We start from the raw sequence: 13499 nt of genomic DNA, 5'->3' as shown, positions 1-13499 counted from the left end.
ACTCAGCCTGTGCTACTGATCACTGCAGCTTCCTGAGCATGTGCAAGGCTGAGCATGTGCAAGGCTGCAAGTGGGAGCTGCCTTAGATCCTTCATTTGCCTAATAAAAGCAGAACAGGAATTCCACATGGAACAAAGTAGTGAATTTATTAAGAGTTCACCTGCCATCCACACACTTTAGCACATCACTTAAGGTTGTTTAAAAAAATACCGTAAATGACCAAAAAAAAAAGCGCACAGCGAAAACCCAACTTATTTTCTGTCTACAGGATAGGAGGCATTTAACCCTCCCTGTTCCAGCATTGCTAGAAATTCCTGAAGTACCAAGGAGCTGTAGATTGTCGCAGAACAAATCTCAGCTCAGTTGAGTTTCCTTCCAGCAGCCCTGGCACATTTCCATCACAACCACCCCCTTTACAGCTGGGCCTTGAAGCTTTCATCATCAGCTGAATGGCGGCACAGAAAGGATTTATACCATCTGGGAATTAATCAGATGGACGCTTCCCAAATTCCCCAGACAAATCGCACCCTTTTTGCTCATACAGTTTCTGATCCTCCACATTTGCCCACAAACTATTCCATGCCTTGACAATGGCACTAGATTCTTCTCATGGCTCTCACTTATCCACATTTCTCAATAGCTTTTTCCCCCCCTCACTCAGCCTTTTTTGGTACTTTCATTTCCTCACACCTGAGAGAGAGGTTTGATCAGCCCATAATCCATGCACCTTGTGAGGCAATCACGTGCTACATTAATGATGTGCTGCTTCTTGGGATCATCTTCTTGCTTGCCAACATACGTCAGAATCTCCAGGAGCTCTGTCTCCACCAGCTTCTTGGCCAGCTCTTTGTCAGAGCTGATCAAGTTGAAAGCGATGACCAGCCCTCTGTGCTGTATTTCCATGTTCTCATGCAAGCAGAGCCTCTGCAGGATCTCAAGCCACTGGGTGGTCTTCAAGGGAGGAAGAGAGATCATCAGTATTGATCTGAATAATACCTCAACCAAGAAAAGTTTGACAAGGTATTTCTCAGCAGAAGGAATTGCAGACTCACCTCTTCAATACTCATGTCAGGTAAGGTTATTTGATTTTTTTAACTAAGGAAACCTGACTCCAAACTTTTGAAACCAATTTTTCTTGACACTAAAGTCAGAAGCTTTCATGGCACTTTCATGTAGAATAATATTCTACATTCCCAACCTTGCCTGACAGTTGGCATCCTGACCTTAGCTTGAGGAATAGCTATATGAAAATGTTTCAGCTCTGAGATGAAGTCTCATTTAAGGCAGATGGGTTTACTTTGTGCAGAGATGAACTAGAAGCATGCACACCCAGGTCTCCACTTCACCGCTAAGTTTCCGACTGTCAAACTGGTGGACTACACCTTCCTTTTCAGAGGCATTTTAATGACCAAGCCAGGTCCCTTCAAGGCTATGTCTACACTGCCGACTGGTGTTTGGTTTATGGTTTTAAACCATTTATCAGGTTTATGGTCTTACCACTTCAGTCATCTTCGAGCAGAGCTTCTTTTGTGCTGCTGTGAGCATGGCCAGGGCTCCTGCCGCCGCAACCTGGACTTTCTCATCATCCTCACCACACAGTAACACCACCAACTTCAGCCGGTCGTTGCCATCAGCCACAAACCGCTCTTGAACCTAAAAATACCCCAAAAAACCAAACCATGATATCCAGAGATAACACATTTAGGAATGCCTCATCGCATGGGCTCATAAACTAGCGCATGCAATCAAGTCCGAGATGCCCCATGAGTTACCTCCTTGTTGACTGCCAGGTTGCACATGCACTCTGTGGCTGCCTGTCGAAGTTGGTCATGATTCTCAAACATGTAGTTTTCAATATCTGGCAGGGCCCTCTCTTTGACTATCTTCATCCTGTGTGAAACACAGTCAAATAAAATACATCATGAGACAAGCAATAACCAACTTATAAAATATTAACTGTAAATAGGGGAGACCTTGAAACAAATCAGTGTCCACAGCACTGGGCTCATGGCATGTGGTTTATTCTGTATTTAATGCAGATTAGGTTCACGTCTTTCCTCTTTCTAGAGGAAAACGTGCCACTCTCCTCTTCCCAGCTATCTTATGAATCTTTTAGTTCTACCAAAGGTAGCTCAAACTGACCAGTCTTCACAGTCCTACAAGAAAAGCATTGACCTGAATTTCACATTCACTTCTGGGGAAGAAATAAGGTCAAAAAGCAGTTAAACTCACCTAAGTTTATCACTTCTTCCTGCAAAGTTAGTGAGACCTAACAGAGCCTCATAATTCTGGAGACCATCTCTCTCAGTGTTCAGCAGGCTGACAAGTGGCCTCACCACCTCATACACCTAAAAAGAGATGTCATTGCTTTTTCAGCTCTCAGCAACTTTCATTTGTTAAAGGAATTATCAAATATTTTTAAGCTTACCCTCTCCCCTGGGAATGCCATGTCTGGATTGGAGATAGCAGCAATTTTTGCCAGAGCGTGAGAAGCCTTTATCTTGCCAACATCTGTGCCTTCCACAGCCAGAGGTATCAGGGCCTAGTGACACACAGCAAAGCATTCAATGTCCCTTGACAAGATTTAAAGGATGGCGTAAGTATACTAAAATAGGTTACAAATATTCTAAAGATGTGTCTGTTGAACAAATGGGTCTGTAGCCCACAGAGATATTTTTCTTTTGTTCTCAAATAGGCATCACACCAGAGCTTGTAGATCACATACAGTTGTTTCAAGATTGCTTCTTTGGAGACTTGCAGAGACAGGCCTGGGGTGTCAGTCTGGACCCCAGGGGCTACCAAAATGTCTCATACTTTCCTGCCACATTGCAGGCTCCCAACAGACATCAACTGCACATCAGGTTGGGTTGCAAACACAAAATTAATCACCTTTCCACCACCTTGAGCAACAATGGTCCCACGGTCCTTGGGGTCTTCACACAAGGCAAGAAACACCCTGCAGAAACACAGCATTGCTTAGAGGAACAGCCCCACGGGAAGGCAACCACCCACGTCCCTCATGGAAGGGGGCTGAGGCTTTGCAGGGGTGCCAGATCCATTGGGTAAATTCCAGATGTTTAGTGCAGTGGCCACAGCACTTTGGGAGGAAGCAATAAACAGCACGGTAAAAAGTTTCCAGGAACTCTGTTCCAAATTAAACCAGTGCAGGGGAATAAAAGATCAAATTGCATCCTAGCAAGCCAGCTTCAAGGTCAGAATGTGGATTTTTATGACACTGCTTAAGTAAAACTTTGCTTTTAAATCTTTTCTCCACCTCCCTTTCATCCCTCCCCCATATGCACCACCCCACAAAGCAAGGAGCCAGCCCAGGTCTCCATCTCAGTGGCACACAAGCTGGCCAGTACTCCCAGCTCCCATGACAGCAGTGAAGGCACCTGGCGATGAGCTCCTTGCTCTGGTCCGTCAGGATGGCACTGTCCGCCTTCACCATGCAGGCCAAGGCAGAGACAACACCAGCTTTCAGCAATCGCTTCACCCGCTTCACCACAAAATCCTTCTTGTCCTGAGGAGGAACATTGGAAAGGGATTAGTCCCTGAACAGCCACCATCCTGCCAACTAAAGTCAAGCCTGGTGAGAGAGCAAAGCAACTCCAGCCTCGGAGACAGAGACCTGAGCTCTGTGACACTGGATGCACCAAAGAAAATCTTCAGATGCAACCTACCTTTGGATGCTCCTCTGGCACGTGCTGCTTGGAGAATTTTGCCAGTTGCACCAGCTCTGGGACCAGCTCCTTGGTGTCATAACTGTTGGTACAGTTCACCAGCGCAGAAGCCACGGAATACAAGATAGTCTTGTCACTTGTCTGCACAGAAAAATAAAGGATTATGTGAGGGTGAGGAGGACACAGCAGGAAAACAGGTCCCTTTGGACTGCCATCATGGTGGTTTGCACTAGCTGAAGTGTTCTTAGGCTTATCCCAAGCTTTATAGCCCACGACAAGGAAAACCAAAAGTTTTTATGGCCAAACATGCTGTTTGACATTATCAGGTGCTGTCTACACCTTGATGCTTTTGGTTTTCATGCAGTTGCTGACAGTAAAGATCAGTCTTCCTCAGCCTGGGGAGAAGAGCAGTATGATAACCTTGAGGTGCCCCCATGAAACGGGCAAAACTGCAGTTTTGCTAAACTAGAGGTGAGAGGTTGGGGTCACAGCTCCTCCTGCTTGGGGGGACAGCGTTGGGCTGGAGAGCTGGGAGAACTTGATGCTACCAGAGGAACAAGGAAACAGGGTAAGGAGACAGACCTTGGCCAGTTCAAACATAGCTTGCAGGGCTGGCTCATCTTCCACAAAGTCATCTTTCACATCTGCATCGAGGGTTAGGTACGCCAGCCCTTCCACAGCCCATTTCCTGGTGCGGGCATCAATGCTGGTGTTGCACAGCCATCTGGAAGAGAGAAAAACATCTGGTTTTATCTCAGGAGCCAAGGACTAATTCATCTGGGAGAAGGAGGAAAACATATTGAGACCATTTCAGGCCCAAACATGTCCTGAGGTTCTGCTGCACCTCATAAAGACTGTGGGTGCTTCTCCTGAAACATGATGATCTTCCCATGACCCGGCTTGAGAGGTCTAAATGCTGCAAGGAAAGACAGAGCAGCACAGCTACGCAGCACTGCTTTGCCTTCACCATCATGTGAAACACAGGATGCCCCGTTATCTGGTGCCAGCAGCAATGATCACCCATTCAGTCACTTCCTGCCTCCTTGGCTTGTCCACCTGGTAAATTCACCTTCAGAAGATACTTGTGCATATTCTAGATGACAGTGATTAGGCTGTGCCATTCTGACAAAAAGGGAGGGACCATGTCTGGTGTCTCACATGGGAAGTGAGTGAGGGGAAAAGGCTTGTGTGGATATAGGCAGGAGGAACACATGGTTGCTTGAGGCACAGAAGAGCTCCAGGTCCCAGTGCAATGGGCCCTGGGGGCACTATCAGCTGTCAGGCTGCAACAGTAAATTAAGGCAACACGTGGGCAGGATCTCTGCAAAATATAATACGCTCCTTCCCCCAAAGTATGGAACAACAGAAGGAAAAAGAATAAAATCACCCACTTTCGGCACTGCTTGGCTAGCTTCTCAGTGGACCCCTCAGCAAACTGCCTCAGTGCGTAATCTGTACCTCCTGCTGAGCCCAGCTTGCAGAGACCCTGAGGGGGATGAAGAGGATACACCAGTGAGAAAGGTTCATTAACTCAGTTATCACAGCCTAATCCCATATCTAAAGTTTGAGGTCAGGTCTAACAAAGAGGAAGCATCCTGATACCCCATAGATCATTCATCTTGTAGCACAGCAAAGTGAGGTTTTGTGCTCTTATCGGGTGTCTTTAATGGAGGATTAACCACTTTTGACGTCCAAGTTCCCAATAATCCACATGTTCTCCCGGCCTGCCACCTTGCCCTTTCTTGCAGGGGGAAGCACCATAAACCATTCCCCAGCTGAGGTGAGGGAACCCAACATGTTCTCAGGACCTGTCCCCATTCTGTCCAGGGTTTAAGCTGGTGAGTGTTGCAGGTGTTAGAAGCAGGGGCTGCTGTCCTTACCACCAGTGCTCGGATTTTGATCTTCTCATTCTTGGTCTTCTTATAGATCTCCTTCAGGAGTGTCACCCCGTTGGAGATGATGAAGGTGGCCCGGCTCAGCTTGGTGGAGGCGTGGATGAGAGCTTCCACAGCCACCAGCTGGTCAATCTCCCTCTCAGACCCACACAGGGCAACCATCATCTCCATGACTCCCTTCATGCTAAGCAACTTGTTGCCCAAGTCAAAGGGCCCTTGCAGAACTCCAGACACCATCTGGATGGCATGGAGCGTCTTATCCATGTCCTGGGGGTCAACTTTGCTCCTGCAAGGGATATACAGAGTCAGCACATGGAGCAGCAGTTGCTCACAGTTCACATTAATCCCTTGAGCAGTGACCATCCCCCCTCAGATCAGGAGCTGAAATATCTATATATTTGGGAAACAGCTGAGCCAAAATTCATGTAAATTCACGTGATCCAGCACATAGGAGTTACCATGTGAGAATCTGAGGACCCCAGCTGAAGGATCCAGCAGGATCTCAAGCAAATAATTATCTCCCAGGGCCTCAATTTGGCAATCTAACTGGATTTGAAGTGCCTCATCTCATCCTTAAGACCTCCCAGGGCCAGCCCTGACTCACTTGATGTACTCCTCGCAGATCACCCGGTAGTTGTCACGCTCTGGGTCGCAGCGTAGGTCATCGTACAGTTTATTTAGGAGAATGGAGGCCGTCAGCTGGGTGTTCTCTGTCAGCGGCAGGCAGTCAGGCATCTCCGGAATCTGCCCTACCACTTTCAGTATCTTTTTTAAGCCTGGAAACAATGGAGAGATACCACTGTTAGAGGAGAGAGGGGCTGTACAAAAACTCAAGATACTATTTGCTGGTTTCTTGCAGTGAAATAACCAGATTGGGCAGTTTTCAATTACTTTGCAGCTGAATCACATAAGCCTTAAACAAAAAAGGCACTCGGATATTTACTGGGGAGGAGCTTCTGCTGTTAAATGACAGGTTTGTGGCATCAGGCTTTTAAACAGCTCTCAGAGCAGATAAACGAAACTGTGGGTTTTGTTCCTGGCTGGATGAGTTATTTTTGTCAGGAGGCACGAAACCTACTGACCTCTAAGGGTGGAAGATTTGACTGAGTCAGTGACTGTCAAGTGATTCTGGTTGTCTTAACCCTCCTTTTGCTAAAGTGTTATTAAATAAACTTCCACCAAAATGTAACACATGTGCATTGGAATTAATATAAAAACACACCCCACAAAAATTCCTCATCACCTTTCAGTTTTTATAAGTGACCAGTTTAAGGATCCAGCAAGCTCATCTTATCCTGTTTAAGTCAAATCCTCCTTACTATAGCAAATATATTGGAATAAACTAACCATAAAAGTTGTCAGTCCTTTAGAAACCAAAAAGTTCTTGCTCTCATACAGTTTTTTTTTTCCTCTTAATCTTAGACTTATCAGCAGTAAACAATTTCAACTTTGCTCCAGGATTACGTGCACCAAAAAAAGCCAGAGGGAGTTCATTTGATAGAGAGGATCAATTCTACAGGTATTCAGGCAAGAATACACAGTTCCACATCTCCCAAACCAGGACAAGGGGAAGGACTCACCGTTGTCAATGACAAAGGTGGTCCTGCTGTTGTCATGGTCTTTCAGGTCCTTTCTTGGTATATTCTTATTGAGGAGGTTGAGAGCTCGGTCTCGTCCCTGCCCAGATACGTTCTTACTGACCAGCATATCCAGCAAACGCATTGTGATCATCTTCAAGTCTTTTTTACTGTCTACACAGAAGCAAGGCAGCAGCAGCCAGTTACAAGAAATTACCTTGGAAACCTGGTGAACCCAGTGAAAACCATTCAAAGCCATCACATGGCTGGAACTTGGGTATTCAAATTAGCACCACGAGGATAAGGGCTGTGTGCAGGTTGTGATTCTGGGCAGCTGGAGGGTAAAGCCCCCGCTTTGAAGGAATAAGGGGACATCCCAGGAGCAGAGCCCTCCCTGCTCACCCCACATCTCCTCCAGCAAGACTGAAGCACCACCAGGTTTTTCGCCCTTACCCAACACCACAGCTTCCTCCTTCCCATGCTGCTCCTCCTTCCCCTGGCCCAGCAAGCAGTCGGTGATGGTCTGCAGCAGGTTGCAGACAGCCAGTGAGATTTCTTCATTGTCTACCGACATCCACATGCAAATGTTGTCAATGCCCAGGTAGTGGAGGATGGCGGTGGCCTGGTCCCAGAAAGGAGAGAGCAGTGCAGCCATTAGCCAAGGGCACGAGCCTTTCCCTCCTATGTGCTTCAGAAAGGTCAGGCTCAACTTGTGCAAAAAAAGGATTTGCCTGGGTGAATCCCAAGTCAGTTTTGCTTTTCATCCTTATATTCATTAATAAAACTCCTAAAAATGTAGAATTGCCGGTAATGCAGACTGTTTCCGATGAGGACGTTTTGATGAGCACAGCTGGATTTGGAAGAGATTGCTAACACAGAACCTGTTTGGTGCAAAAAACCATTGTATTGTAGTTGCCTCCAGTCCTTTGCACCATCACATTGACATGCATATGCATTTTGCATGTGTCCATCTACTGTTTCCAACCACAAGACACAGACAGGGCTGCTTATGAGCTAGACTATATAAAAACTGTCTTGGTGTTGAGTAAGATATTACAAGTAAGGTTTTTTTTTCCTGCTGTTCACAAACTATTGCAACTTTCCACTCACCCTGGTTCAAGGCAATAGCAGTGAAGGTCCCAAGCACCCCATTACCTACCCGAGCCTTATGTCCTGTGCACATCCCTGAAAGTGTCCGCACAGCTGCCAGGATCAGCTCAGGATTTTTGGTGTCTATCAGCTGCAGCAGCAAACTGACCCCATTGTTCTGGAAAATCCTCTCGGCACCAGCTTCTTCCCGCCCCAGGACGATGAGGTTGTTGGCAGCCTGGGTGGGAGACAGAAAAATCAGGGCTCAGCAGCACATCCCTGCCAGCAGCCCCCAAAACACCTCCATGCAGCTCTGGGGTGTCCCGGTGGGAGCTGTGGGGTGACCATCTCCTGATGGGCACAGTGGACCAGCTGTGACTCCACCAGGGAGTTTCTCCAGGTGCATCTGCGGGTTGGTTTTGCTCTGCTGAAGAAGAGCGGGTCACTGCTTGGAGGGAAACATGGGGAAGGCGGTAGAGATGGGCACAAGCAAACACCCAGTCTGATCCCACCTTTGGTATTTTGGGAGGTTGCTCCAGCTTCCCACAGCACAAGGGTGATGCCTTTTTCTCCGCTCAGTTGTCTCTCTCTCTCTCCCCAGCTCCTCACCTCATCCTCCATCCGGGAGAGGTGGGGAAAGGAACAGAGATTTCTGCTCCTTGGGGCAGCCTCTGACATTAACCAGCAACTTTGTCAAGTCCAGGGGAGTTCTCACCTTTTCTCTCTTTTCTTTCTCACTGTTCTCATCCAGCAGGATTTCAAACATCTTCTGCACCCTCGAGTCCGTGGAGAACTGAATGCGCAGCTGTGCCAACAGAGAGCGTGTGGAGCATCAGAGGGAGAAAAATGAAGGAGCAGTCTTCCTTTACCACTTCAAGGATATCACACACCCTCAAGCCAGAGACAATCAAAGGTGAATAACAAAACGGGCATTGCTTCTCAATGATCAGCATCGATTACCCACCTCAGACTCGTAGGCAAGGGCAGAGCCAAGCCTAACCCATCAGCTGAGACCTCATGGTATGTAAAGTTGCAGGAACTTCCTCACAGCACCCCCGCAAAGGTAACTAAGACAATGTGGCAATGGCCAGACTCAGTCCACAGCTGGTCCAGTTCCTTGCAAGGACCTTACAAAGACATTCAGGACCAGGCCAGCCTCAGGAGTGAGCTGCCACACTTTCCAGTTTAACCATTCAATCAGATTTAAGTGTGAACTTCCAGTTAATGGAGCCTATTTATCCCCCTACATTGTTACAAGTTTCCAATATGACCAACAATCCATCAGCACGACCCAGAGCACAGAGTTCCCACTCCTGCTCTGTGGACCCGGGATGGCTCTCCCAGCATTTACCTTCTCCTGGATGTTGGCCCCCAGTCTCCTCAGGGTCTCCTGGAAGTTTTTGTTGCGGGGTTCGATGGTGGCACATTTCTGAGCATCTTTAAATGCTTGGTCCAATTTCCCCAATTTTTCCAGAGCTTGGCTGCGCCGGTACAAGGCCTTGATATCTGAAGCATTGATGTCAATAGCTGGGAAAAATCCAAAACACCAGGCATCGGTTTGCTTCTCGAAAATCCTCTGTGTGAACTGTGATTTGCTTTACAGTGACTACAGCTCCTTAAGATGTAATTGTTAATATTGTGAGTGAATTGGTACCTGGTCAGCATCAATTGTACTGGTGCACCTTCTTTTGTACTTTATCCATTAATTCCCTTGTGGCCTCAGCACTTAGGTGTTAGTGGATGTTGTGGAATAAGACCAGAGTGCCCCAAAAGCAAATGCAAGAGCAAGTTGGAGCAAACATACCCAACACCACAGTTCTTTCCTCAAACAGCCCCTTCCTTACCTCTAGATGCATCTGAGGCCGCCTTGGCGTATTCCTCCTGTTAAAACAGAGGGGAGGAGTGATTTGTTAGCTTGGGTTTAGCAGGGCATGTCCCCATTGCTGATGCATGCTGAGACCTCTCTGTTCCCACTCACTAACAGAACACTCCAGTGAAACCAGAAGGAAAGATGGGGCTGAGGTACCTTTCAACCAGTGATGGGGGCAAAGGAGGAGGTCTGTGATGGGGGTGAGACAACAACAGGCTGTCAAAAGCTTTTGTTTCAAAGTGGTTTAATGGAACCACCTCTGACCCAAACGGGTGTGCTCAGCCCCACCAAGATTGAAGCGGAGGGAGATTTACAGCTCCAGGACAAGCCCAGAACAAATAATTTCAGACCAGTTTGCAAACACCATATTTAATAAATAGACAAACCCCACTATCCACACCTGGTGAGCACCCTTGGCTGCCTCCCTGCTGTTCTCCCCTCAATCAATGTCTGGGCAAACCAGGAGCTTTTCTCACCTTTTTGAGGTAACACGCTGCCCTGTTCCGGTACAGCACTGCCTGCAGCGCCTTGTCCTTGTTGAGCTTTATGGCCTGAGTGTAGCTTTGAACAGCTTTCTCATAGTTGCTGGCCTGAAAATATTTATTGCCCTCCTCTTTCAGCTGGATGGGATCCTCCATCTGGAGACCTTTAAGGAAAAAAGTATCAATTTGTGTCCCATTTTCAGCTGCCTGTGTCACCAGGGTCATCTGCCTACTCCCCCAAGCTGAGCTTCACCACGAGACTGACATATAATTAACACACACATTAATAAATGCAGCTTACCAGGCTGAGGAATTTGGAGAATGAAGACCTAAATTGCTGTGGCTTCTCAGAAGCTTTTCCCACGGCTGTAGATCCTTAAGAGTCACTTAATAAAGGAAAGAAAAACAATGAAAACCAAAGAATTGAAGAAGTTTGCCAGCAGCATGGAGGGTCTGTGTGGCTCAGGAAAAAAGCTTACCTCCCACTCCAAGTTTGGGCAGGACCTGGCAGCTCCTGCTGCCTGTCAGCGTCACCTGTCACTGCAGCCTGTCCCCTCCTTGTCCCCCCATGTGCTGTATAGTGGCTGGGGAGGGCGGTGAGCCAGGGTCCCCACAGGCAGCCCAGCTCAGGGGGACCTGCGTACAAGGGGCAGCACCTCTCTGCAGTGAGACGGGACCCTCTCCCACCCACCGGGGCAAATCCCAGCTTACCTCTGCCCACAGAGCTGCACAGGGTGTGGGGAGTGGGAACAGGGCATTTCATGCCAAAAAAAGCCCATGGCTGGGACGGCTGACCCCTGTCGCAGTGCTCGGACCCTTTTCCCTTTCTATTTTGGGAAACATGAGACAGCTGAGCTTCAGGGACAAGGGGCCCCACGCCAGCAGCTGCAGTAGCACCCAGCACCTTCCAGAACACCCTGGGACAAACAGACAACTCAGACCCAGCCTCTTGCTCCTTGAAGGGCTTTTTGGAGCCCACCCCACCGAAAATCCCACCCATGTCAGCCCTGTCACCTCCCCTAACACTGGAGTGTACTGGCCCACTGCTGTGATGAGTGTCTCAGGTCTCAGAATGGCACTGGTACACAGAGCAAGAGCTGAGCCTTTCAAACCCTCTTGTTTCCCAGGGATCACAGTCAGGAATTCTACTTTGTGACTTCTCTCTCTCAAAACACAGGCCTTGCCTTCCTGAGTGTACCCACAAGCAGCCCAGCCAAAAATTAAATGGGGGAACTGGCAGCAGGGATGGGGAAATGATCCAGGGGAGAAGGAGCTGACCAGTATCAGCTCAATTATCCCAATCAGGCTTATTCCACAGAGCTGAGCTATAGCAGACAATGCACTTCCACATTGAGACACTGCCAAGAGAAAGTCAGTTTTCTTTAATACCAATGACCTGTGTTGTGGCTTGTTGAGCTTATGCAGCAAGAATTGGCACAAGACTGCACTCTTATTTTATTTTGCCAGTGCTGATAGTGGTACTTGCTGCTGGTATCCAGGCAGAAGGTGATTACCAAGCGATTTGGAAGTCCCTTCGCAGCACATGACCTGCAGAGCAGTTGCAGGAAGCTCAAACACCTTCAGCTGTTCAGGGACAGGTCCAAGGCACAAGAACCACATCTGTGAAGGGTGTAAGAGACCATCTCTACCTTGGATAGGTTCAGTACAGTGGTTTTTCTAGGACTCACATGGACTAACATGCCAGACACTCTTTCCAACACTGCTTTAGGTATAGGGGAAGGGTCAGCTTGTTCCATTTCAGTGCTCATGGTGTATGTAGTACAGCCTTTCTCAAGTCATCCAGAATAAAGGCTTCATCTTCACAAGCAGAATCACTGCAGGTACTTCAAGTAAACTAAGTTAGAAAATAAAGTTGTGTTTGACAATGCTCATGTTCAAGACAGAGATAAGAGTGACCTGAGATCCTCGGTCTGTGTTTTTGGGGCTTGGTACTAGTGATCACACCGTTCTGACAGGGAAGAAGACTGGCTGTCCGGGATGGAGGTACCTAGTCCCTGGAGTTACCTTACCCCCGTGCCTCCCTGCAGCTGGAGCAGCTGTGTTGATGTGCCCCGTGGCAGGCCCTGCCTTGGGGAGGCTGGCAGGGCAGGCAGGCTCAGCAGCAAGCGCAGGGGGCCCTCTTGAGGCATCAGCTGAGAAAGAAGGAAAAAAAAAAATATAAAAGAAAGACCACACAACAACAGCCACCAATGCTTTTCCTAGGGAAATTCAAGTCCCAGTAGGGGAACAGCCCCTGGGCTTCCCCTGCAGCAAGCCCCTTTGGGGACAGAGCTCTCCCTACCTGCAGGGCAGCACCCCCCCCCCCCCCCCCCCCAAATCTTCATTTTCCACCCCATAACCCCAACAAGCATTGGCTGATGAGTCTGGACAACCCCAGCCCTAGGATCCCACCCCACCTCATGGCTCCAAGCCACCTTCTAGTCCAGGACCCTGAAGAGAGTTGGGATAGTCCATGGTGAAGTCACCTTCCAGCAAATCCCAGGATGAGCTGCAGCCTCTCTAGAGCAACAACAAAGATACAGAGGCAGCTGTGCTCAGCACCCGGGGCTTGAGCTGTTCTCTAACACAGCATCAGAGACCTTCTCCTTGGGGTAAGGCTGCATGCCACTTCTTTTACAGATGCTCTCAAACTCCTAATGCAAGTTTGGGGCCATTAAAGTGTTAGCACCTGTATTCAGGCTTATCTCTGAAAAAAACCTGCAGAAGTTAAAGGCTTTGTCCTGCTCACATCAGCTGGTCTCTCAGCAAACACACAGCCACACCAGCAGCATAAAGTCCAGCCATAAACACAAACCATGCTTTTAAAAGTGAAACAATCCCTGTTAACAAACATAGGTCTGTAAGAAAATACTGAAGTAACCTCCCCTCTGCCTTCAATCTAT

At 48.1% G+C, this 13499-nt stretch overlaps 1 protein-coding gene across 4 annotated transcripts; it reads right to left on the bottom strand.

Moving 5' to 3' along the window:
• Positions 1-127: 127 nt before the first annotated feature.
• Positions 128-11534, bottom strand: UNC45B (unc-45 myosin chaperone B). 4 transcript variants are annotated; one of them, XM_065036453.1, is made up of 22 exons: positions 11308-11521; positions 11076-11232; positions 10898-10982; positions 10591-10760; positions 10089-10125; positions 9596-9771; positions 8960-9049; positions 8315-8482; positions 7609-7777; positions 7159-7329; positions 6183-6354; positions 5564-5864; positions 5075-5169; positions 4266-4407; positions 3684-3824; positions 3396-3523; positions 2890-2956; positions 2429-2542; positions 2233-2348; positions 1773-1890; positions 1498-1653; positions 128-951 (listed from the first exon to the last, which is right to left on the bottom strand). In XM_065036453.1, exons 4-22 carry the CDS (start codon positions 10750-10752, stop codon positions 685-687), a joined length of 2790 nt encoding a protein of 929 aa, XP_064892525.1. In that variant the 5' UTR covers positions 10753-10760; positions 10898-10982; positions 11076-11232; positions 11308-11521; the 3' UTR covers positions 128-684. The 4 variants fall into 4 exon arrangements, with proteins under 4 accessions (XP_064892525.1, XP_064892524.1, XP_064892526.1 ...); XM_065036452.1 differs by having other exon boundaries at positions 11076-11534; XM_065036454.1 differs by lacking the exon at positions 11076-11232 and having other exon boundaries at positions 11308-11534.
• Positions 11535-13499: the final 1965 nt, after the last annotated feature.

Source organism: Columba livia, chromosome 20 (genome assembly GCF_036013475.1).
Source record: "Columba livia isolate bColLiv1 breed racing homer chromosome 20, bColLiv1.pat.W.v2, whole genome shotgun sequence".
NCBI classification, from domain to species: Eukaryota; Metazoa; Chordata; class Aves; order Columbiformes; family Columbidae; genus Columba; species Columba livia.
The sequence above is the reverse complement of the archived record's forward strand: the minus strand, read 5'-3'. Positions and strand labels throughout refer to the sequence as shown.